The following is a 25,737-nucleotide window of genomic DNA, read 5'->3' as shown; positions in this document are numbered from 1 at the left end:
AAAGCCTGTGGGATATACCTTGTGAGACTGCCAGCCCAGCTATCTGGAATTTTGCAAATAATCATAGCTCATTTGTGAATATTAATATGATCCACAGGCTTGTCTTACAAATGTAAGAGAACTATATGTTATGCGTATATTAAACTACTGGTGCAGAAGTGTGTGTTAAACTGTATGTTATGTATTGAGCTTTACGAATGTAACCACATGTACCCTACCGGAAAAGAACAGAAATGTATCTAAACTATATTAATAGCAGAAGTTGGAACATACAGAGTTAACTTGCAAAACTCTAAGAAAATAAGTTGAAAAGTAAAGAGTTTTATGATGTGCTATAAAGTCAGTTAATACAGCAAGAAGACAGGATGTCTACAGCTAGAGGTTTTCCTATTGTCTGGAAACAGAAATAATAACTAGGTTTCAAATGTAAAAGTGTTAATTGTTTTACAACTTCCAGTACTAGGCAAACTTCAGAGAGATAAGTACATTTCACAGAGAAATGTTAAATTCTGTTGGTATCTGTTTAGCCTGGGAACTGGAGGCAGGTGAAAAGTAATGATCTCATCCAGCTGACCCAGCAGTAATGTCTGTTATTAATTTAAGAACTATCTGTCAGAGAAGGTCTGTGCATTTTGTATTTGTCTTTGGACCTGAAAACATCCATCTTCAGCACTTTTCATCTGTATTTGCCTTGCTCTCTAAGTTTTAGGTATAGTATTTCTTTTAGAGATAGATAGGAATATGGTAAGATTAGTTTAGATGTTTTCTGTATTTATTTGAGACTGTCTTGCAATATTATTTTAAAATATTTCCTGTGATTCTGAACTCTGTAGTCACTTTGCTGAGTGATTGAATATTGTCTTGTTCTTTTATTATTTATTATTAAATATATTTAAACCTTTTAATTGCGGCTAGTTTGTTTGGAGATATTTAAGCTGTTAGAGTACTTGCATATGTATTTGTTGACACTGTACAGGCCACTCTTAAATAGCCTTGCAAGTCTTGGTCACACTTTGTAACATCACACAGTAGGATTGGTCACCCTTTGGAAAGGGCCTTATAGTAGCTGATAAAGAGCTGGTTGGTGGCAGTGATAACTACCATTTAGTCTAGGCAGAAGGGGGCATAGCTAGTAAACCTGTGCCAGCCTTTCCCAGGAGTGTGTGTGTGTTTGTATATAAATCAAATCTCAAAGTGTGTGTGTCAGCTACTTGGGTAGGGGCATGAAGCACTGGTTGGACAGAGGGTGCTGGAGATTTTGGTTTGACTGCTCAGCTGAGATCTTACCCCTATAGCTGTGCCAGTGGGGAGTATTATTGGGGACGTGGAGAGAGAGGGAGAAACCAGACCCAGACTGACTGTGATCTCTGTGTGCTCTTAAGGGAAATTGTACTTTACTGAGTGTGTACTTGTCATCATCCCAATGTGCACGTCCGTCACTAGTGCTAGTGGTGAGGATTGAGGCTCCTTGATTACTGGGCCAGGAAAGGGGCATCGCATACCTCATGGCTTCTGTTGAATATTTAAGGTAAATCATGAGCATTGGATTGAAGAGATAAGAACAAATCTTAACACACTCACAAAAGCAATCACTGCACTGTTCATTTGATTATGCACAATGTCTTAAAGTTATATTACAACCATTATCAGATACATAAACCTGGCATAGTTTATTTGGTAGTCACAGAACTGTCAGTGACCTGCACTCACATGTGAATAGTAGCTTGGCTCCATCACAGTAAGGTGAGGGTCTTTGGTTTAACAAACCATGATTTCACTAAATTGGGCAGTGCCTCAGGTGTGATCTGTCTGGGTTGAATTCCTGAAAGTACAGGAGTGAAGGGAAAGCTATGAAACAAACTAGAGTAGAGGAATATGGAGTAAGTCAAAGATGACATTTATGACTTAACATTAAACATATAGACAAGGGTAAGTGGGATAAAAGGCACAATGATAGAAGAAGTGACAAAGAAAATAAAAATATTTAAGTTAACTTTCAGAGCCATAGAGGCAAAGTTTGGAATTATCTTTTTCACTAAAATGAAAGATCACAAAGAGAAAAAGCAGCCAGAGAACAACAACAACAACAACACCAACACCAACACCAACAACAACAACAACAACAACAACAACAACACCAACAGAACAACAACACCATCACCAACAACAACACCAACAACACCAACACCAACACCAACAACACCAACACCAACACCAACACCAACAACAACAACACCAACAACACAACAACAACACCATCACCAACAACAACAATAACAACACCAACACCAACAACAACAACAAAAATACCAACAACAACACCAACAACAACACCACCAACAACAAAAAAGATCTCTTTGGCCCCCTGAATGGGATACAACAGAAGCAAATAAATGTATAGATGGTGAAGAAGAATGTGTTCCTTTACTGGATTAGAAAAAACTGGGCATGTTAGATGCCTTGTCATTTCATTAATTCATAGATTCATACTAGGCTAATGCTCACTAGGGCCCTTATAAGCCTAGTAATACAACCCAAATGTGACCCACAAATTTGATTTATATGGGGGGGGGGTTACTGACTGCCTTTGTCCATCACAGAAATAGGAGCCAAGCCAGAGGTGAATTTCTGATTACCCATCCATTGGCCTAAGTTGCACTTATATAGAGATAGAGAGGAACTCAGCTTCACATGAAGAGGGAACCTGTTCTGTGCCAAACTCATGTTTTTGGTAGTGAAACACACAATACAATGGACATGTATATTTCTTGGACAAGGAATAGCATAGGTAAAGCTGATGGGTGTACTGTTTCAGATAAAATGACTTTAATGAAACGCTGAGGTATGATACAGAGATAAAAACAAAACAAAAAAAGTATGAAATAGAAAGAAAAGCTGGTCTGGAGTTGACAAAGACAACCATAACAACTTCAGCAGAATCTGACTACAAAAGTCAGGAAAAATGACAGTCTGTTCAAACTGCTCTGTATAAAAAAACAAACAAGAAAATTACAAGCAGCAGTTATAAAAATGGAAACAAATTCAATGCAATTATTTAGTGATGTGTTGTGTATGCACTGGCCATCCACCGACTTGCCCATGGGTGTGCTGACTTTGGGAATGTGTGTGAGTGTATGTGTGTGTGTGTGTGTGTGTGTGTGTGTGTGTGTGTGTGTGTGTGTGTGTGTGTGTGTGTATTGTTTCTGCATTTATAGATGTCCTGTGTCAGACTGGCATCTTATCCAAGATTTTGTTTCTTTTTCTGCTTCATACTTGCTGACTTCTAGTATAAGCTATGTTTCTCCCATGACCCTGAACTGGATAAAGTGAGTACCTGAGAATAAATGAGTGAATGATTTAATTACTTTATGAAACAAAGGCTGGACCTAAGGATGTCAGAGTGAAGAGGACAAGTGAGAGAGAGAGACTTAACAATTCCTGGGGCAGGGGGCCTGTGCAGGCACAGCTAGTTTGGTAAGCTTTGGCGTAACAAAAAGCACTAATAATCCAACATATCTAAACCTCTGGCAGCATTTTAAGCTGCCTACTCCTTTAAGTTCCTGCGTACTGTAGTGCGTATTGCTACAACCACCAAAACAGAATGGGGAAGAAAAAGAAGGGACATCAACCTGCCTATAAAAACACTTTTTGGTTTTGCTCCAGTAATGCCTTTGATCCCTGACCTTCAAAAAGGTGGTACAACTTAACATTTGGGCAGTCAATGTAATGGGATAATATATCAATATAAATAAAAGAATTTTCTTAGGAAAACAGCTGACTAATCAGAAGCAGTTTTCTGTCCTAGGATGTTTTGACTTGTTTTGCGCCAAAAATATAAACAGTTTAATAGCAAACACAAAAACTGAGAGTTATGTTGATTTGTTTGTCAATGTTTACTTATGAACAATGTAAAACAACTGCTTTATTCTGTTATAATCCAGCGCTAGAACAAAAAAAATAAATAAACAAAGCCCATGTGCCAGTGGATATTAACATTGTTGCCTGGTATACTGCTGGCTCAAATGTAGAAATGTAACTCAACTTCCAGCTTGGCACTAGCCAGCTGCTTTGGGATAGATTAGCTTCTTGGATGCCATCATTACTTTATAGTTTTGGCATTTGACTCTGGTAGAAGTACTTAACATTTTGAATTATAACCAGACATAACTTTTTGCCTGTCATTTTGATGTTTGCTCACCACATTGGTTGTTTCATCTGAGCCCAGCACAGTGCATGATTCCTTAGCTATACTGAACAGTTATGGTAGACTTTATTACCTGCTTGTGTCCTGTACTGCAGCTGGACATTTCTGTTGAGTCTTCTTTGATGTAGAATTGATTTTCCATATTGAACTTCATGAGTTTGTGCGTGTCTATTATTTCTTAACACTGTCTTTTCCAGCTATATGTTTGATTGTTTTCTGTACTTGTATCCCAGGCAGTGGACCCTGAGGTTTCACATTGCTGGTGTTTGTGAAGACATTTTAATCACTGTCTGGTCTAGCTGTTTGACTGTAGACTTTGTATTAGCTAACCAGACAATACTGACCTTGAACCAGATCCTTTGCAGTGGACTAAAAGAGATGGAATCTGTGCCAGCCTTTTCCTAATGTCTCTTGTTTTGAGAAATAAAGTAACAGAACTGGAAGCAGTTTTTATGGAGCCATACTGAATTAGTTTTTCATAGAAGTTCATTTTTGAATAATACTGGTGTTGTACGTGGAATTGTAAAAGGCTCAATAAAATGTATTCAATTTATTGCATTTACTAGGATAGTCTGATTGGGACACACAACACCCCTTTTCAGCGGAGGCCCAGGGAGAACAGCTCCAAACATTAAAAAAATCAATCAAATAATAGTCGACACATACTGAAAGCAAATATCAATCACAGAAACAATATCTGATGCAAACTTATGACAATTATAGTATATTCAGAGATGCAAACAAGCTCAATATATGCAAGCTAACAAGAAAGAAAAATGTAGCAGGCAAATATCTGAGTAGGAGAGAAAAATCTGTGATCAAGATATGCAGAGAGATCCCGAGATCCCTGCTTGAGATCCCTGCTTTAGCATTTACTCAGCCTCTAATTATTTGTTGGAGCTCAATTGTGAATTTGAGAGAATTGCTGTCAATAAGTTCATCTACTACGTAACTATCCCCTTATATACATGTCCTTTTTTGCAGCCCTGTTTTTGTTTGCATGTACCTACATAACATTTTAATCATCTTAGCTAGCTAGTCATTAATCCTCCCAAATCTGGGTATTGCCGTGGAGATTCTTTACATAACTATAGAAGGCCTTGTGGTTGTCTTTACTATCTGCTGCAATTCTGTTTTCATAGCTTGCTTTAGAGGATTTGATGAGGGATCCCAACTTTTTGTTGAGGTTGATAAGGGAGTTTTTCCAGTCTTGGGACTTCACCTTATTCCACATCAGTTTTCGCCTTCTGTTGTGGAGTTTGTTTATGGCAGGTGACCACCGGATTGGCTTCCTTTTTTTTGGAGGAGAGCGTCTTGGTTCTATTAGGTTTGGCGAGATCCATGCACGTGTTCGTACAGGGCACTGGTGTATGATTCGGCGGTCATGCAGCTGTTCTCCAATTGCAACAGTACCATGAAGTTAGCCACCTCTCTTTTTAGGAGCCCAAAGTTAGCTTTGGAGAAGTTTTTCATGGTGGTTACCTTTGCAGGGGCGGGGGGTGGGAGGGATGTGGATTTTCAAGTTGATTAGTTTGTGGTCGGATCTAACCATATTAATTTATTGCCATTTTTATTTTATAAATTATCTGCATTTTCTTGTATTCATCTCCCTTGAATATTGTATTGCTCAATAGACAATATGAATACTAATCTGCACATTTATTTTATTTGCAGAGATTCCTTACTTCACTTTTTTATTAAGCTGTATATTTATGGTTTACCAGGCTTATCTGACTGGGCCATGCAAAACTTCTTTTCAGTTGAGGCCTGCGGAGAAAAGCTCATAACAAACAGAGACAAAAAATAACACTTCTAAGTACATTATGGTTGAGCTAGCATGATAATTAGGCAAAAGATGTGTCAGGAAAAATATACATACATACAAAAATAAGCTCCTCTTACTTAATAAACACATCTTAAAATTAATTAAAGTATTATAAAAACAATTAAAAAACAAAGTACCAAGCAACTCAAAAACAAGCCACTCTATTCAGTTTAAGTTAAGCGCTTTCATTCATTTATTATATGAACTTCATCAAAACAAGATCATATATTAAATGAACAAAAGCACTTATTTTAAACTGTCTAGAGTGGCAGGTTTTTGAGTTCCTTGGCACTTTGTTTTTTTTTTTTTATTGAGTTTATTTTTGGTGCCTTCCTGGTGGCTTTAAGATTTTTTTTTTCATGAGTTAAAAATATTACAATACAAATCAGTCAGTAAATGTCAAAAACAATTTTCAGTATCTAATGGTTCCCGTAGTAATAGTACTTTCATCATTAGGAAGGTAGATTGGGGGTGGGGATGGGGAGGAAGAAAATGTGAAAGTTAGATAAAGAGGGGGGAAAAAGTAATTTGAGTAGACAAGTCACAAATGATGGTAAGAAGGTAAGAAGAATATAAGCAGAAAATGTAGATAGGATAGTACTTAGTCAGCCAGTTCAGATAGAGTATTGTCACTATCTAGCATTTGGAAGATAATATATTTGGTTATTTGTCGAGGTTATTAAAAATAAGTCATTTTTAGGATATGTTGCATTTATGCAAAGACTCTGTAATGGTTGTCTGGTGGTATCCAAATCCCACAAAACGAGCCAGCACAAAGGAAAGGCAAGCCAAAATATTTTATTGTGGCATCATAAAACAAAAAAGTAACAACTGCAAACCGGTTAAGTCAAGCCTTCATCAGTGCAAACAAAAAGTTTAAATGGTACATCCTGGTACTCCTTATATACTAGCTCTCAAGTACCGGTTTGCAGTTGTTACTTTTTTGTTTTATGATGCCACAATAAAATATTTTGGCTTGCCTTTCCTTTGTGCTGGCTCGTTTTGTGGGATTTGGATTATCTATGGTTGGAGCCGCGCACTTGTTCCACCTTGCGTGATATTGGTTTACTCTTGTCTGGTGGTATCTGCCACCCATAGTCCATCTAAAATGTTTTATGACTGTAGGCAGTTTCAGATCCAGTGGAGACACAGAGTAGATTAAAGACAATAACTGGGCACTGGTGTGCCCCCTAGGTGGCAGGTGGACATACCTTTTAGGGTGACATACTGTCACCATACAGTCAAACTGTCCTTAGACAGGTGACTTCCTTGTTTTTTTTATATTCTATACACAGGGTACCTGACTGACATCATGGATTAATACTCATGAACTGGAGTCTGTTGGCTGTATCTACATCATTCTCAGTAAATGCAAGGTCCATTCTAAAAAGCCAGACAAAATATATCAACAACCACCATAGGTGATGCAGGATTTACCCATGACTGGCATGGCTTACCAGTAAAGGAAGGTATGAATGGGTAGATTTAAGCATGAGTGGGAAATTCCCATATCATTCATGATGAAATAATGATTATTGGTATAATACAATAAGATTATTTAAAAAAAATATATCTTCACTTTTTAAAATAATTCCATTGTTTTACATGCTTAACCTTTTTAAATAATGCCATTGTATAATGCGTGTCCTGTAGACAGGTGCTTCTAAAACAGTGGGAAGTGGATGCCTCCTACAGATGCTCTGAGCATGTGCACATTGCACCCTCATGTCCACACTTATGTCATTCACTGATGGATAATAGAAATGGGCTCTTAATGTGCAGCTTTAAATGACTGTTGCAGGCAGGAGACACCAATCACTGGCAGGAGTGAAAGGGAGACAGGGGTTTTGGCCGATACAGGAAGTGTGAGGGAGGAAGGAGTGGGCAGAACTTAGGCTGAATGCCCTTCTCACAGGCAAGCTGCACATGGTGCACTTTTCACCATTAGAGTATGTGTGTGTGGCATGCATGTCAGAGTGTGGTACTGAATGCTGATCACTGCTAGCAAGTGGCCAGTAGGGTAGTCTTTCTGAAAAAAATAATTGTTGGAGTTTACTTTACTAGATCCATCAGACAAAAGAATAGTTAGGACTAGGCAATGGAGGCAGCTGCCTCAGGCACAAGGTGTTAGGGGGTGTGATTGGCAGATGCTAATTGGGAAGTAGTGCAGTAGGAGTATTTAGAAATGAATGCCGATGTTGCATTTGTGGCTAAGACCAAAGTAGTTTGGTATTTTACTACACTTTTCTTTCTTTCATTTATTTTTGGTCATCAAGTCTGATATGACCTTTTTTTTTTGTTCCTCAAGTCAGAGAGGGCCTTATTTATTTATTTGTCCTCAACTTAAATTTGAGGGGGGAGCTGCCATATCAGGGAACTACACAGTGCACTATAATACCTAGTAGCAACAGCGACAGTCTTATACTAGCAGAACCGCTGTTGCAGCACATACTGAGGAGAACGTTGGTCGTCATTTAAGGTGTGTGTCAGAAGAGGTGTGAATTGATTTTGTTAGCATAATGCCTATGAACTGGAATTCACCATGGCTCCTTTACACCTTTTAAACACTGGGTGTAAATAGTATAGAACAAGGGCTTATTCAATCTTAGTTTGAGTCGGTAGCACTGATATCAATGTAAGAACTGCTGTACAAATACAAATTAGACATTGTGATGTGCTTTTCATTTGTGCTAGGTTTCTTAGCATCTGTTTTTGTTATTTGAATTTTTTATTACTTATTTCATTTTCATGTTTTGAAAAATAAAGGACTATCTGAAAATGCCGATGACAGCATGTGTACTTTGGAGTATGTTCAGATTCCAAAAACCTTCCCAGTACATCTGAGCCCTTTAATTTCAATAGCCATGGACAGATACAGAACATTGTCTGTAACCATCTGTACACTGGAAGGCAGCAAAATGTTTTGATTCATTCAGATGAAGGAAATGAGCTTATTATAAACGTGAGATTAAGAAGAGAATGAATTTACAGTCAAAAGATCTTAGCAAGTGAACCGGGTTTATCAGAAATAATTAAACTTAGATACTAATTATTCATATCATGAAACAGTTTGAATACAAATGTTTTACTGAGTTCCATTCTCTAGTTTTGCCAACAGTTTATACATCAGTATCACTGAGTGAGGGCAAAATGTTTGTGGTTTTGTAAGTTTAAACCACTAAAACACAGATTTATAGAATCATTTTGTCAGTGTATAGCCCCTTCCCAGCACACTGTATAACGTGAGGTGTTGTATTTCATTTTTCCCTTATAGAGAGTGAATAATGTGAACTGGTGACTTAAAATTTCTCTCTACAGATTAATTTATGAGACTGATGCTATTTTTCAGAACTAGCATTTGCTTTGAAAATGTGGAACACTGAGAACATGCACACTATAGCTGCAATTAGAGCTAATTATTGTCTTGAGTTTTCCTCCAAATGCAGATATGTAATCATTCTATAGTGCCCCTGTTTTGTGATTTAAATATAAACATAGTAGCATCTCTAGTAAGGCAGTGATGTCTCAACTACACATATAAGCCCACTAAGTATCCTTATAAAATAAAGATTTTAATCTAAAGCTACTCCAAAATTTCCAGCATGACCTCTCATCCTTTGTGGGGTCTGGAAGACACATTGTATTGTTATGTGCCTTTGTGGGCTGTAGTTGTAACTTCTCTTTTGCATCTGCTTTTTATACATATAAAACAAAACAGACTTATTATTTATTTTTTATTTTTTTTTATAAAACTGCAAGAAACGTTGTGGGAGGGAAATAGTTATATAAAAGTACTGTCATATTCTGAATATAATGATCTATGTATTCCTTCAGGTACTCTGAGACAGATGACATTCCACTGGATATCTCCATATCACATGGATAAACTGATGCAGTTTAGACTCAGTTCTGGAAGAAGCCATCGTAAAGTACGTGTGCAGAAAATTTTCTTGCGTTGCCTTCTTGGGTTGGATTCTCATGGTCACAATGGGCATTGTAGCATAAGTAGTGACCACAGACTAATATAGTTTAAAATGTTGTAAAGTTATGTAAACCTTATGATAGAAAAAAATTCTCATTTTTTTTCACTCATTAGAGCAAGTGCTGATGTTGTTTTTAGTTTTGCATTGTTATAACATTCATCAAATTTTCCCAATATTTTAATTTAAAATATGTTTTATTGTATGCTATAGTGTTTTTAATTCCTTTTAGGATGCCTCCATTGTCTTTGTAGTCACTTTTTGATGTGCATCCACACAGGGTTTTCCATGCTGGGCATATGCATCAAAATAGCAGTTTAATTTCTTTCAGTTAATGAAAAACTGCATACTTTATGTTTATCAGCTTTACTGGCCTTCATTGTAGTCCTTTTTCATCAAACTAGATCTGCAGGAGTGTATATATATATTTTTTTTTCTTTACCTAATAGCTTGGTATTTCTTTTTTATTTTTCCTTTAACTCCAGAACATGTCACTATTTGCAGGTATGCACATCTGTCATGCTCTCGCATCTTCTGCAACGCACGTAGCAACACCAAACAAATTTACATTCACATCTTTCCACATGTCGTACAACATGAGTATTATACCCTCTTCCACAGCAAAGCAAGTTACATCCACCAGGTCCTGAAGAGGTTCGGTTACATTCCCTACCACGTGTCCCATGGATTCCCAGTTTCGGATCTTCTAAGCAATAATTTGGAGACTTTGTGATATAGATTAAATCTTCCTTGCTGACTGGGATTTTCTGATGCTCTTTGAGTTTTCTTCTCATTTTCTTTTTAGATTTTTCTAGAATCTGGATACTATTTTCATATTTGTCCTTTAGGAAGTCTCCCACTTTTTCAAATGAAGACATTGTCTTCCAACAGGTTTTCACTGCACAGGATCCAGAAACTCCATGGCAACGGCAGTCCATCAACATCATTTTTGAAACTGCCTAAAAAGAAACAAAAAAATATATTGAGTTCAGACTGCTCGGCTTTAACAATTTTGACTCTTCTGTTATAAAGCTAATCTGCATTAAAAGTTTGGAAGAACAAAGTAACAGCAGCAACGTGGATTTTGAATGACTATATGGTTTCACATATAACTTGCTTGATTTGTGAATAATTTATATTATACTTTTTCAGTCCATTTGCTGGTACAATCTGGGCATACAATTAAAAAAGACATGCTATGAAGAAGGAATTGAAATGTTGTAAATCAGGGTTGTATATGTATTGTAGTATAGCACTCTACAAGGAAAACATGCAGCATAAATAAAGAGTAGCAAAATAAAAGATGATATTTAATACAGGACAATGTGAAATTAGCTTAGTGAGTGACTAGTGATTGCATAACTGACTTGCCTGACGCTGTTTACTGACTGTTTAGGGGTAAAAATATGCAAAATATTTTGATTAAGGAGGAAAAGGTGAGCTCAAAGGGAGAAGCAAAGAAATGCAATTATAATGTCTTTTTGCAGGTCAAAATTAAATGTAAATAGGTGTTGGATGCCTGTAAGAGGAAGTGGGAGGGAATTCTAAATGATAGAACAAGATACGGAAAATGCTTTGCAGACATTGCGCCCATTTAGAGCTTTGATGGAAGATTTAAGCAGAAAACTGTTGAAGTAAGAAATGAAGGAGGAGGTAGCTTTTACAGGCATTGAACAAATAATTATAAAATTCTATATGCTCAAAATGAACCTTGTGGATGGAATAGAAATTATTTAAATTAATTAATAATGTAGAATACATAAACATCTGGTACATGATAAAAGTCTAAAACCTAGAGTTGTTACTTCTGATTAATTATAACTGAGAAAGTTAATGTCTCTGGTGGTAATTTGCTCATATGAGAAATCATTAGTTAAAAAATAATATTACTACTGATATAAACTGATGATCCATCCTCTTTGCCTTTTTTAGCAAAGTTCCTAGCAATAGTATACAACATAGCATCTTTGATAAAGTATTTCTTGCTTAGCTGAAGCTTGTCTTGCCGACTTCACATATTGGCTTTCTAATAGGTTTACAAACCATGTTAATATTTCTTCTGTAAAACATTATAGTTAATAGGTCTCATTTTAGGGGAAAAGAATGACACAGAAAAAAACTATCTTTATCTTGAGCAAAGCATACATATTTGTGTACATTACTTTTCCAGCACTCAGCTTAGAAAACATCTTCTAAACTAATTGTTTTCAGATGTCACTGGGAAAATCAGTATGTGAGGAAAACTGATGGTATCAAAGGTTTTTTTAGAACAATAAAACTCTACATTATTTTGCAGTGATCCATTATAATTCAATAATGATAAAGTGCAGTGAAAGTTCTCTTTGATTTCCAAAACATCAAAGTTTGATTATCCCTCGTAACAAAGAGTTTTACTGCCAACCACATCTAGCAGAGCTAAATTCGAAACACTACAGGACAATAACAGATACTTGTACGATAATAACATCAAACATGGCTTTGTAATGACACTGCAGACATCTGTGTGATGTTAGTTTTAGTTAGACTTGTTTATATGCATTAAAATTGCTGTGCTCAGCTATTTAAACTGTTGTGTTACTGCTTGGATATGTATCAAAATCTGTTTAAATGTTTACTTTTTAAATAATGAGTTTTGCAATAATGCATATATTTCATGATTGCAGAAGAGCAATACTGAATGTGAGTGATATATACTTGTGAGGGTATTAACAATAATAACCAATGAAACGATAAAAAATGTTTTGCATGGTTTGTGATCAAACGACAACCAAATTATAAGCACAGTGTAATTTCAAATGCCACATTTTTGGGTGACTTTTTCTGCCCTCAGCATCATCCTATGGCAACCTACCCAGTGCCCCAAGTCCACCACTGAGTCCACAAGCCTTCTCCTATCTCCCGATTCATCTGATAGGACAGGGGCAGGACTTAAGGGCATCCTTGGGATTTGTCTGTCAACATTCATGGGGGGAGGGGATTAACCTACACCATTTCTCATCCCTCTTTTGCAGATCTAGAATAATATTCTTTTTATACTGTATTCTACTTTTATTGAACAAATAGCTATAAAATTTTGTGAACATAAAAATGACTCGTGCATTGAACAGAAATTATTTAAATTAAGTCATAATGTAGACTATATAAGTACATGATAAGGTCTAAAACATGGAATTGTTATTTCTGAGTATGGGGCATTTTTCCCCACTTTCACTGCAGCTCAGCCATGTTCCCACTCAATTCCCCTTTTGGACACACGCCCTAGTAGCAATGTGTCCAGACACCATCAAAGATCACCACTGTGGAAGCCCACAGGTCTGTCATCCCCCCTGGGATGGTAACTTCTAACCCTGCCTGCCACTTTGTTGGTTGTATGAGCCATTATTCGAACTCCAGTCAGTTGGTCTGTTGGGCTGTAGTCAGTGCTTTTTCTTTCTATGCCACAGGAGAGACTTATTTCCAGTAACACATTTAGGTAAAATGATATCCCTCCTAACAACAACAAATGAGAGATAAAAAATGCTCCTACAACCCCTTGGAAGGCATGACCCACTGATTCCCACTGTATAGTGTAATCCACCAAAATGTTGTCTCAGCAAGGGGAAAGGACTACTGTTCTGACGTACCATATTCAGAATATAGTATGTTCATTGAGTTTAGTTCAACAAACTGACCTTCATCTGCCCAGACTCAATGAAAACCACTAGAGCTATGCATAATTTAGTCATCCAGAATGTCTGACTGTATAGTACAACATAAAATAGTTATAAAGATTGCAGTACATATGATGTAAGTAATAGTTATACATACTACTGTACTATAACCTTCAATGTAATGGTGGGTTTTACTCTAGACAACTGCTCTAGGATGCTAGTTCCTCTATCTTTATGCAATGTGCTGTAGGACACTTGTTTACCACTTTTTCTGTGAAAAATGTATTTCTGTATCAGCTTAGCTAAAAGAAAGAGGGAAAATGGCGGCATTATGTACTCAGATAAGGGTAGAAGCTCTTAGGGCAGATTACGAAGGGAAAATGAGCTGACACTGGGTGAGGTGACTGATGGGTACAGAGTGAGTCAACTTTCTACCATCCAGCTCAAAAGCATGACCGAGAGTTGGATGTATGTAAATAAAGGTTGCAAGTGAAAAAAATGAGCCAGAACAAAACTGATAATTCTTAAATACAATGAAAATAAAAATGAATATATAAGTAGTTGCACAAATTTATAGTTTTTAATGTGGTGCTAGATAATAAATTATCAGTCAGAAATCATGCCCATTGCAAAGTGCAGCTACATGCATGAACATTTATTTTGCAAAAAATTAGGCCTTGGGGGGTTGCAACCATTTTCTAAAAGTCTGTAAACATCAAAATAATGATGTAATAAAATCATTCTATAACCAAATGGGATAGATTATCATGAGCACAAAAAGAGAAACTGGCTAGGCTTAAAATGGTCCTCAAAGCCTAGTACGTACCCATGAACCTACAAAATAATTGATAGCAGCAATATGTGTACATCTTAGAAGTGAACAACGAAAATAAAACAGAAATGTTGATGAGCAGAGCTGAGTTGCATGCAATGAATATAGTGTATAATGACGATGACAAAGCTATGGTCTACAGCAGTACTGAAAGGATTAATGATTATGTTTAAGCTTAATATATGCGCTGACTACAGTATAATTTCTGAATATGCATATAAGACATTGAAAGTGCTTAATAAAACATACAAAGCATGCTTTTGAGGTATTTAGGACTAAACTGAATCTTTTGGGTCAGATTTAGCTGGACTCTGAGTGTAAGTGCAACCAGTGCAGGTCATTTTTATGAAGTAATCTTTGAAAAATATCAGAGTAATCAAACATTTTACATCTGGCTTCTTATGAAGCAGCTGGTAAAATTGAAATAATTTATGCAATATAGTCGCTAAGTGATTTGTTAGAGGCAGACCATGACAGAAATAAAGTCAAAGGGTAGAGTAGTAAATCTGCTATCATTGAAGTGACAAAGAATCGCATATTTGTGCAAGTTCACAGAATGCCCTTCACAAACAGAATTAGTTGCAGTATTAAACGATAAGGAACATGATGTTAGATACAATCACATTGTGTCAGAGCAGACGTGCATTTTATTAAAAAATAATAATATTGATGTGAGAGAAGCAGTAAAGGAACTTCTGTGATTAGTTTGTTTGTGTCTTTCGGCTTTTCCCGGTTAGGGGTCGCCACAGCGGAACTCCAGTCCGCTAATGATTGGTAGTGAATTTTTACATACCGGGTTACCAGCCCTGATGCACAGCCTTCAACAAAGGCACGCCCCATTCACGTATCCCTCCACACAGAAGACACTCTAGCTGAGAATCGAACGGGACAACATCTTGCTATGAGGCGACAAAGCTACTGCAGCACTACCACCGCAGTAACTTCTGTGATTAGTACTTCCTGTAAATTTCAAAACACAGTTCTAAAAATAAACAGAACAAATACCGCAATTCCAAAACTACTTAAATGTGTGTCACAAAATACTGATAATTGTTGACACAAACAATTGAATTAGTTTCAAGGCTTAGCTTCACTGCAAGGCATATATCCTTGAGTGAAATATCAGTGCAAATTGTTCTGAGAAGAATTCTGTTTATACTGAGAGTCAAGTCTGAGCAGGAATTAAAGTGTAAGGAAATTAGAAATTATAGTCAAGCAAACAGAACCAGACTGAATGGGTAACTAGCATGGTATAAGTCATGAATCAGTACAAAATGTGAGTTTATACGTAGACAAATGGATCAAAAGGGAACAATATATAACTTCAGATGACTGAAGATGTAGTTATCTTTCTGCATTTGATGCTAGCCAAAGGTTCAAGTAATTTAAGCTAGAATGAACAAGTTCCAACATGTACATATTTAATGCACATAAATAAAAATAAATCCCTGAATGGAGTGATGGCCAGACCCCTGAGGATATCCTTAGGATCTGCTCTGGCCCTGGCACATATGGAGAAAGCCTGGGTATGTTGAGAAGGCTGGTAGACCTGACGATGGATGTGGGGCATTGGGATAGGTTATTATAGGATGAAGCAAGAGGAATTAAAAAAATGCTCCTGAGTTGTTTTAGGAAAGGAAATGTAAACAGATATTTTAGTACAGCAGATCATCCAAAGTCATTCAGTTTAAGTCAAAATGGGAGACTAAGGATAAAACTAGGTCAATTTCAAGATTCATAACTTATTCTGCAGGGTATCCTACATCGTATCTGGTTCTAGATCATGACATAAAAGTGTACAGAAGAAGAAGGAAAACATTACTAAGTTACTACATGTGGCTGAAAACCAGTTGTCTGTGAAGATTCAAAGGTACCACAGCACAATATAATGTGGGTGTTGGCATGTCTGAGATGTTGTTCTTTAGAAGAGATATTAAATGCTGGCCACATCTACCTGTGCTGATGGCAATTCAGGATGGAGTTAATGATGCTGTAACACTTGTCTGAAAAAGAGGAGGTATGTTTCCCACACTATCCAGGACAAATTTCCCCTAGCCCTTCATCAACATCTCAGTAGTAAATGATACTCCCTTTCATATACATGTATAATGCCCTGCATAATGCCCTGTATAATATCCTGGGAGGTGCAGTAGTAAAAATAGAGCTGAGTTGCATGCAATGAATATAGTGTATAATGACGATGACAAAGCTATGGTCTACAGCAGTACTGATGCTTAAAGGATTAATAGGTGCATAGGTTCATAGGTTCATACTAGGCTATCTGCCCTAGGGCATTTATAAGCCTAGCCAGAGTGTGTTTGGCTTTCGCCACCCATTTTAAATTAATTTTGCTATGCCTTTTTTTGAGGTTAGTATACTGTGCCTCTGTCTAACAGTGACACAGAAGTGATAGCCGGGGTAAACCTACGATCTCCCATCCACTCATCAAGATTCCTCTTGAAGAGAGTCAATGTGGGACTCTGCCTAACCTGGACTGGGATTTTATTCCAGAGTGAAGGGAGCCTCTGGGTTATGAATCTGTCCCTCCAGCATGTCCTATTTATTTCAGTGCTGAGGTTCAAGTCTCTCGAGCACGTAGCTTGATGGGATTTGGATTTTCTGAGGTGCAGCATGTCCATTAATTCCGGGTTGGACATGGCTTTATACGCCAGGCACAGATCGCCTCTGAGCAGGCGGTATGCCGCTGAGTAGAGCTGGAGTTTCTTTAACCGGGCAGCATATGGCATCTGTTTGAGCCCTTTGATCCTCTTGGTGAGGTACTTTTGGGGTCTTTCCAGTTGCTGCAGGTGTCTGGTAAGGTACATCCCAAAAGGGGCATTGTACTCAATTATGGGCCTGATGAGGGATGAGTAAAGAGGCACGATGACCTCCCTGATCTAGATGTGAATCCCTTCATGATTAGGTGGGCTATATAAAATGTTTTTCTAACCACTTTGGCCACGTGGTTGTCAAATGAGAGATTGCTATCAACTTGGGTCCCCAGGTCCCTAATGACTTCTTCTGTACTTAATGGATTACCACCTATGTGGTAATTTGTGGGCACTTTGTTTTTGCCAAAGGGGATGACTATACACTTTTTGGCATTTAGCTTGAGGCCATGGCTCTGGCACCAGTTGTCTGTTTCTATGAGGCCCTTTGGAGGATGCTTGTGTCAGCTGGAGAGTTGATTATGGCGCCCAGTTTGCAGTCATCTGCGAACTTGGTCAGCCACAGTCCTTCCGTGTTGGCCTGTACCACCAAGAAATATATACTGAACAAGAGAGGTCCCAGGACTGAGCCTTGTGGGACGCCACTTGTAACTGGTTTGGAGTCTGACATGGCTCCAGCAATTCTAACCATGTGGGTTCTGTCCTTGAGCCAGTTTGCAACCCATCTAGTGACATAGGGGTTTATATTTAAGCTGGTGAGCTTATCTATAATGCCCGAGTGGGGTATTGTATCGAAGGCTTTTGCAGGTCCAGGTAGGCTGTGTGGACCACCTTCCCTCGCCAATGGCCTTGGTGACTGTTTCAAAGAAATCGACCAGGTTTAAGAGGCAGGATCTGCCCTTAACAAAGCCAAACTGGGTAGGATCCAGTGTCTGTAGGTCCCCAATATCTTTATTTATGAGGTCCATGATGATCCTTTCCATAGCTTTGCAGACCAAGCTAGTCAGGCTTATGAGGCGATAGTTTCCAGGATCCGTTGAGGCACCACCTTTGTGGACAGGGACCACTGTTGCTGTACGCCACTCTTTGGGTACATATCCTGTAGTAAGGCTAAGATTTAACAGTAGTTTTATGTTTGGGTTTAGCTCTTCTTGGAGTTCATGTAGGATGCAGCCCGGGACACCATCTGGTCCCATTGATGCTGTGTTTTTTGCTTTGGAGAGGGCGGCTCTTACCTGAGCATCTGAGATGTCAGGGGGGCAGCACTCTGTCCTTTTGCTGGGGAGAGGGGGGAGAAGTTTGCACTGAACCTGTCAGCTAGGATGTTGGCAATGTCTGTGGGCTCGGTGTATTTTTTGTCATTTTGGACTAATTCTGAGCATATCTGGGAATTCCCACCCAGGTTCCTAACATAACTAAAGAAAGCCTTGTGATTATCCTTAGTGTCCTGTGCAATTTTTCTCTCGAAGCTGGCCTTAGACGATTTTATGAGTGCCCGTAGTTTTTTGCTAATACTGATCAGAGATGCCTTCCCTTTTTGGGATTTTGCTCTATCATGTAGTAGCTTCCTCCTTCTATTGTATAGTGTGTTTATGGCTGGGGTCCACCAGACAGGACGTCTGCCTTTGGAGGATTGGGTCTTGGTTTTATTTGGGATTGTGATGATCCATGCATTCCTGAAGGTGTTCATAGAATGCGCTTTATAAAGGATTCTGCGGTCTGGGCCAGATTTTCCACAGGCCCGGGGCTTTGAAGGATTTCACCAGTTTTGAGGCGTGTGAAATTTGCTTTAGAGACGTTTTTCACTGTGGTTTTCTGGGCAGGGGGTGGGGTCGGGATGTGAATATCCAGTGAGATTAGTTTATGGTCTGATCTTACCAGTGAGGGATACACTTCTGGTCTGGAGCATAGTGTCCCCATGTTGGTGATGATCAGGTCCAGTATGTTTTCCCCTCTTGTGGGAGTGGTAACAAGTTGTTCCATAGCATTTGAGTTTATAAATTCTAGGAACCTTTGGGCTAGGGTATTGGAGCTAGAGTAATGCTCCCAGTCTATGTTTGGGTAGTTGAAGTCGCCCAATATAATGGTGTTTGGAGAGACCTTCATATAATGATTATGTTTAAGCTTAATATATGCGCTGACTACAGTATAATGTCTGAATATGCATATAAGACATTGAAAGTGCTTAATAAAACGTACAAAGCATGCTTTTGAGGTATTTAGGACTAAACTGAATCTTTTGGGTCAGATTTAGCTGGACTCTGAGTGTAAGTGCAACCAGTGCAGCTCATTTTTATGAAGTATCCTTTGAAAAATATCAGAGTATTCAAACATTTTACATCTGGCTTCTTATGAAGCAGCTGGCAAAATTTAAATAATTTATGCAATATAGTTGCTAAGTGATTTGTTAGAGGCAGACCATGACAGAAATAAAGTCAAAGGGTAGAGTAGTAAATCTGCTATCATTGAAGTGACAAAGAATCGCATATTTGTGCAAGTTCACAGAATGCCCTTCACAAACAGAATTAGTTGCAGTATTAAACGATAAGGAACATGATGTTAGATACAATTACATTGTGTCAGAGCAGACGTGCATTTTATTAAAAAATAATAATATTGATGTGAGAGAAACAGTAAAGGAACTTCTGTGATTAGTTTGTTTGTGTCTTTCGGCTTTTCCCAGTTAGGGGTTGCCACAGCGGAACTCCAGTCCGCTAATGATTGGTAGTGGATTTTTACGTACCGGGTTACCAGCCCTGACGCACAGCCTTCAACAAAGGCATGCCCCATTCACGTATCCCTCCACACAGAAGACACTCTAGCTGAGAATCGAACGGGACAACGTCTTGCTATGAGGCGACAAAGCTACTGCAGCACTACCACCGCAGTAACTTCTGTGATTAGTACTTCCTGTAAATTTCAAAACACAGTTCTAAAAGTAAACAGAACAAATACCGCAATTCCAAAACTACTTAAATGTGTGTCACAAAATACTGATAATTGTTTACACAAACAATTGAATTAGTTTCAAGGCTTAGCTTCACTGCGAGGCATATATCCTTGAGTGAAATATCAGTGCTTCATGTTCTGAGAAGAATTCTGTTTATACTGAGAGTCAAGTCTGAGCAGGAATTAAAGTGTAAGGAAATTAGAAATTATAGTCAAGCAAACAGAACCAGACTGAATGGGTAACTAGCATGGTATAAGTCATGAATCAGTACAAAATGTGAGTTTATACGTAGACAAATGGATCAAAAGGGAACAATATATAACTTCAGATGACTGAAGATGTAGTTATTTTTCTGCATTTGATGCTAGCCAAAGGTTCAAGTAATTTAAGCTAGAATGAACAAGTTCCAACATGTACATATTTAATGCACATAAATAAAAATAAATCCCTGAATGGAGTGATGGCCAGACCCCTGAGGATATCCTTAGGATCTGCTCTGGCCCTGGCACATATGGAGAAAGTCTGGGTGTGTTGAGAAGACTGGTAGACCTGACGATGGATGTGGGGCATTGGGATAGGTTATTATAGGATGAAGCAAGAGGAATTAAAAAAATGCTCCTAAGTTGTTTTAGGAAAGGAAATGTAAACAGATATTTTAGTACAGCAGATCATCCAAAGTCATTCAGTTTAAGTCAAAATGGGAGACTAAGGATAAAACTAGGCCAATTTCAAGATTCATAACTTATTCTGCAGGGTATCCTACATCGTATCTGGTTCTAGATCATGACATAAAAGTGTACAGAAGAAGAAGGAAAACATTACTAAGTTACTGCATGTGGCTGAAAACCAGTTGTCTGTGAATATTCAAAGGTACCACAGCACAATATAATGTGGGTGTTGGCATGTCTGAGATGTTGTTCTTTAGAAGAGATATTAAATGCTGACCACATCTACCTGTGCTGATGGCAATTCAGGATGGAGTTAATGATGCTGTAACACTTGTCTGAAAAAGAGGAGGTATGTTTCCCACACTATCCAGGACAAATTTCCCCTAGCCCTTCATCAACAACTCAGTAGTAAATGATACTCCCTTTCATATACATGTATAATGCCCTGTATAATATCCTGGGAAGTGCAGTAGTAAAAATGAACCTGAATGTAAGTCAAACATTATGATATGTTGCAGGACAGCTAACTACATCATATTATTAGAGACAATTAATACGATTTCTGCAGTTATAAAATCTTTAAACAGTTTTGTGTATTTGTGCGCATGCTCTTAGGTAGGTGACTATGTGACTGTGTGTGTGTGTGTGTGTGTGTGTGTGTGTGTGTGTGTGTGTGTGTGTGTGTATCAGTCAGACTAGCACAACAGGCTTACCAGAGGTACTTTTTTGTTTCCCCCACAATTATTTCTTCTGCATGCTTATACCTTCTACTCTATTGTCTTTCTTTATTTGTCTGTCTTTTACCTGGAGGTTTCATTTTTTAAGCAGTGACCACACTCTGAGGTGTATCACAATGAAGTATAAAAGGGACTCTTTGCAAGCTCTTCATGCATTAGACCACACATGGGTATATTGTTATTGGGATTTCTGTAGCTCTCAACCTCTTAGATCAAAAATCAGGGATAAAGACCATACATCATGAGATCAAAGACTCAAAATCAGGGACCGACTTTAAATGTTATTGTATGTTCTTAGAAAGTTACTAGAATAATAGGTTTTGTATTAGCTCCCCCATTTGAAAGGATATGAAGTCTGAAACTCAAATGCCTGGAATTATGTAATGAGTGTAATTTGCCAGAACATTACATGTTTTATGAAAAAACAGACCAAAAATATGAAGCAAAATCAGAGACATTTTGTGAAGTCAGGCAGTGTTGAGAGCTATAATTGGAACATAGTCCATATCTCATCCTATTTAATACTTGCTTGTTATTTTCTTAAATTAAATAAAAAAATGCAATGAAGGAAACCATCATGTTATGCATAATAACTAATTAATAAAGTTCAAAATGTAATGAATATGCACTGGTCTATAATTTATACAAAAAAAGTTAAACAAAATGCAGACTTTGCTCAGGCTATTAATAAATGTAACTTTATGGCTATGTATAAGTTAAACTTTTATTTCTTAACTTATGACAGTTTGATGTAAGTAGATGTTTGACCAAACCATCAGCCATCACAATTCAATAGCTAATGTACATTTAGTATATGCTATATTATTAACAACATTCCATATATTGCCTAAGCTAGGTCTGTAAATTAAGTATACACTTACAGACTTGTGACTGATTTATTGAATTTTTACTAATAATTATCTACATATAAAAACACTTAATCATAATATTTACCATTTTACAATGTATTTTCATAAATAGTTCTTTACCCCAGATATTTTTATTGCCTTTTTCATTTTTACTTTTTGCAGATGGAAATGATAAAAACAGAGTTTCATAAATTCTACTAAGAAAAAAAAAATATTGCTAACATAAATACCATGTTAGCAAGGGATACTAGTCATTAGACATTATGCACCATGTTGTGTGATACAGCTAAGACTGCAGAAACTTGTAACTGCGGTATTTATTAAAAGAACTATAAAATGCTGAGGAGCAAATAGCTTTAGACATTTTACACTCTGATTCAGAAATGCTATGAATTCTGAAAACTGGTTACAAAATGCATGACTCAGAATATTTACTAGCAATTTCACATTCTTTCCATTCTGACCATGAAGTCATAATCTTACACCTTGATCCTTCCCATTAAAATAATAGGCGTGATATAACAGAGGATCATAATGAAAGCTTTGAAAAAGTAAAACCAGTAACAATGGCCATTTATTAACTTTGTAAACATCTTTATTAAACATGACATTTTTTAAAAAGTGGCATAGATACATATACAGTAATAGAAACAAAAACAAACGATGATAACATTAATTAACCTTTTGCTTTACGTATGTATTTCTTTGAGTTGTATTTTGGTTACCAGGTAAGCATTCCTACAATTTGCCTGTATTATGTTCTAACTCAGGAAGTTAGGATGACATGAACAACAACAAAAAAGTATTTGCTTTGCTGTGTACAAATGCATATGACACAGAAACCAAAAGTGAATTATCATGATTATCAGACAGTGACTATGTGATGATGGGATAGAATGACAGTAACATTATTTCAAATAGTTTACAACATTCAATTGTGGAATACAGTGCTAACCACAGGATAGATCATACCTACTGTTGTACTAGTAAGAAACAGCTACCCAGTATGCTTTCTACCAGGACCAAAAAGCATCAGTCCCTCCCCCAGTCTAGGAATACAGTTTCAGAATGAAAACCATAGTAGACTGGTGGACTGGATAAAGCTACAGAAAAAACATTGTTACATAGTAGACTGGTGTACTGGATAAAGCTACAGAATAAACATTGTTACATAATAGACTGGTGTACTGGATAAAGCTACAGAATAAACATTGTTACATAGTAGACTGGTATACTGGACAAAGCTACAGAATAAACATTGTTACATAGTAGACTAGTATTCTGGATAAAAATACAGAATAAACATTGTTACATAGTAGACTGGTGTACCGGATAAAGCTACAGAATAAACATTGTTACATAATAGACTGATGTACTGGATAAAGCTACAGAATAAACATTGTTACATAGTAGACTAGTGTACTGGATAAAGCTAAAGAATAAACATTGTTGTTAGTAATTTTGGTTGTTGTAAACTCATCAGTAGCAGCAGGTTGCAACTACAGTTACAAAGGATGAACAACCCACAATGAAGGGAAGAGGTTCTTTGGCAGGGTAATTAATAACATATAACAGACAGTGAATAATGCAGCTTTTTTTTCATCCCACTGTTAATTAGCCACGTAACTCAGAGCCTCAGTATCACCTTTCTACATGTCCTGACTAATCTACATAGGTTAAAAAAACAGCCTAGCACCACAAAAGTAAATGTACTGTATCCCTTCTAAATGAATCCGTATTCAGTCTGTTTCAAAGAATATAGATAAGTAAAATAAATATACTTGACTAAGCATAAAATAGTAAACCAAATGAGTTTGGTCCATACACATCAGAAAAGGATGCAAACTTAAAGCTGTATTCTCTTCAACACAAATTCAGCAACATTATGCATTTTATAGAGAAGTACATATTTTGGTTGCTTTTGAATTCTGCTCGGCTCACCTAGTTTGTATGTTTCTCTATTTCCTGCTGCAGATCCAGCAACCAGTCATTTTGTTTTTTTCTTATTCTTAATGCACAACTTGCCTTAGTCTTGTTCCAAGCATTCTTGAACTCTGCCACTATTTTTCTGACATGTTCAGTATGGCTGGTCAGACCAACTAAGCTCTTTCTTCACTGCATTTTAGCAGATGTTAAAATGCATGTCCAGGTGTATCCATCTGTCATATTCAACTGCCCAAGAAGCTGTTACACAACAAGCCAAATACATTTCAAACACCCTGAGTAAATCCATAAGAAATGCCAGTAGTTAAATGTTGCATGTAATGGCAGACACCTGCATAACAAACACGTAAGAAAAGCACCTAAAATGGGGCCCATGATTTTTTGTATAGTAATCTAACAAACATGCAGGCAGCTATATTCTGTTTCAGCTGCTTTTGATTTTAGTACATCTGTCAGACGTATTCTGCTTTATATGGCCCATAGTAGCCAGTGCGGACTACTATAATGCCTGCAACACAGATTCATAGCCAGCATCATTTAAGACAAAAACAGTTTCCTAAAATGTTCTAGTTATGGTTATCCAGAGGAACAGCTGAACTTGGAAGTGTACATTTCTTAGATCCTTAGCACCATCAGTTGGTGAGCTGTGAGATATTTTAAATGTTAGGAGGGTGGGGGGGGGGGTAGGACAATACTATGAAGATTATATTCAAATTAGAAATTTCTGGCAGCATTCTTGGGAGCAAGAATATAAAAAATCATCATGTGTTACTAATGACTTGTCACAGAGATGCCTTGAAGATTTCTGAGCAAAAATGTTTCTCAACACAAATATGTGGCACCCATGTTCAATGTACACAAAGCAAACAAAAACACTAACCACTGAAGACTGCAATACTAAAACAATGACTGAAGATTAAACACAAGCACTGCAATATCACCACGAAGAGAGAGTAGAATGCACGTTCAGCAGATAAAATTAAAATAAAACCAGTATAATTTAGTAATGAACAGATAAAAATCCTTCACACAACAGGATGTGAATCCTGACAAAAAAACAGGATGAGCGCTTTTGGCTATGCCTTCATTAGATCCTCTTTTTCGGCTATGCCTTCATCAGATCCTGTTCACACTAAAGCACCTCCCTTTTTTATATTGTTACTAATCCAATCAAGTAATCTCCTAAGCTTCCTGGTTTTCAGTATAGGTTTTAAAGGCACCACTCCATTAAGGCTGGGCTCCTGTCTGCCTGTAAATCAGTTCTCCAGCATGTTTCCAAGACTTTAGTTTTATTTGCTAGATCTCTGCCTCTTATATTATCTAGCACTCTTTCCAAGGCTAGGAAGTTGAATTTATGTCCAGGATACTTTTGAATATGCCATGACAAAGCATTAGTCTGTACATTACAT

The 25,737-nt window shown here is 37.3% G+C and overlaps 1 protein-coding gene across 1 annotated transcript in view; it reads right to left on the bottom strand.

The window, feature by feature from the left end:
• Positions 1–9,478: 9,478 nt before the first annotated feature.
• The window catches only part of WNT16 (Wnt family member 16), a 296,964-nt gene continuing 280,705 nt past the window's right edge, over positions 9,479–25,737 (bottom strand). The window contains exon 4 of the mRNA XM_044088742.1: positions 9,479–10,968. Within this exon, the coding sequence (XP_043944677.1) occupies positions 10,504–10,968 (465 nt within the window). The 3' untranslated portion in view covers positions 9,479–10,503. The remainder of the gene's footprint in view (positions 10,969–25,737) is intronic.

The sequence above is a fragment of the Protopterus annectens genome, chromosome 11.part0 (assembly GCF_019279795.1).
Source record: "Protopterus annectens isolate FY-2018-M chromosome 11.part0, PAN1.0, whole genome shotgun sequence".
Lineage (NCBI taxonomy): Eukaryota > Metazoa > Chordata > Ceratodontiformes > Protopteridae > Protopterus > Protopterus annectens.
This window is presented reverse-complemented; position numbering and strand designations above follow the sequence as displayed.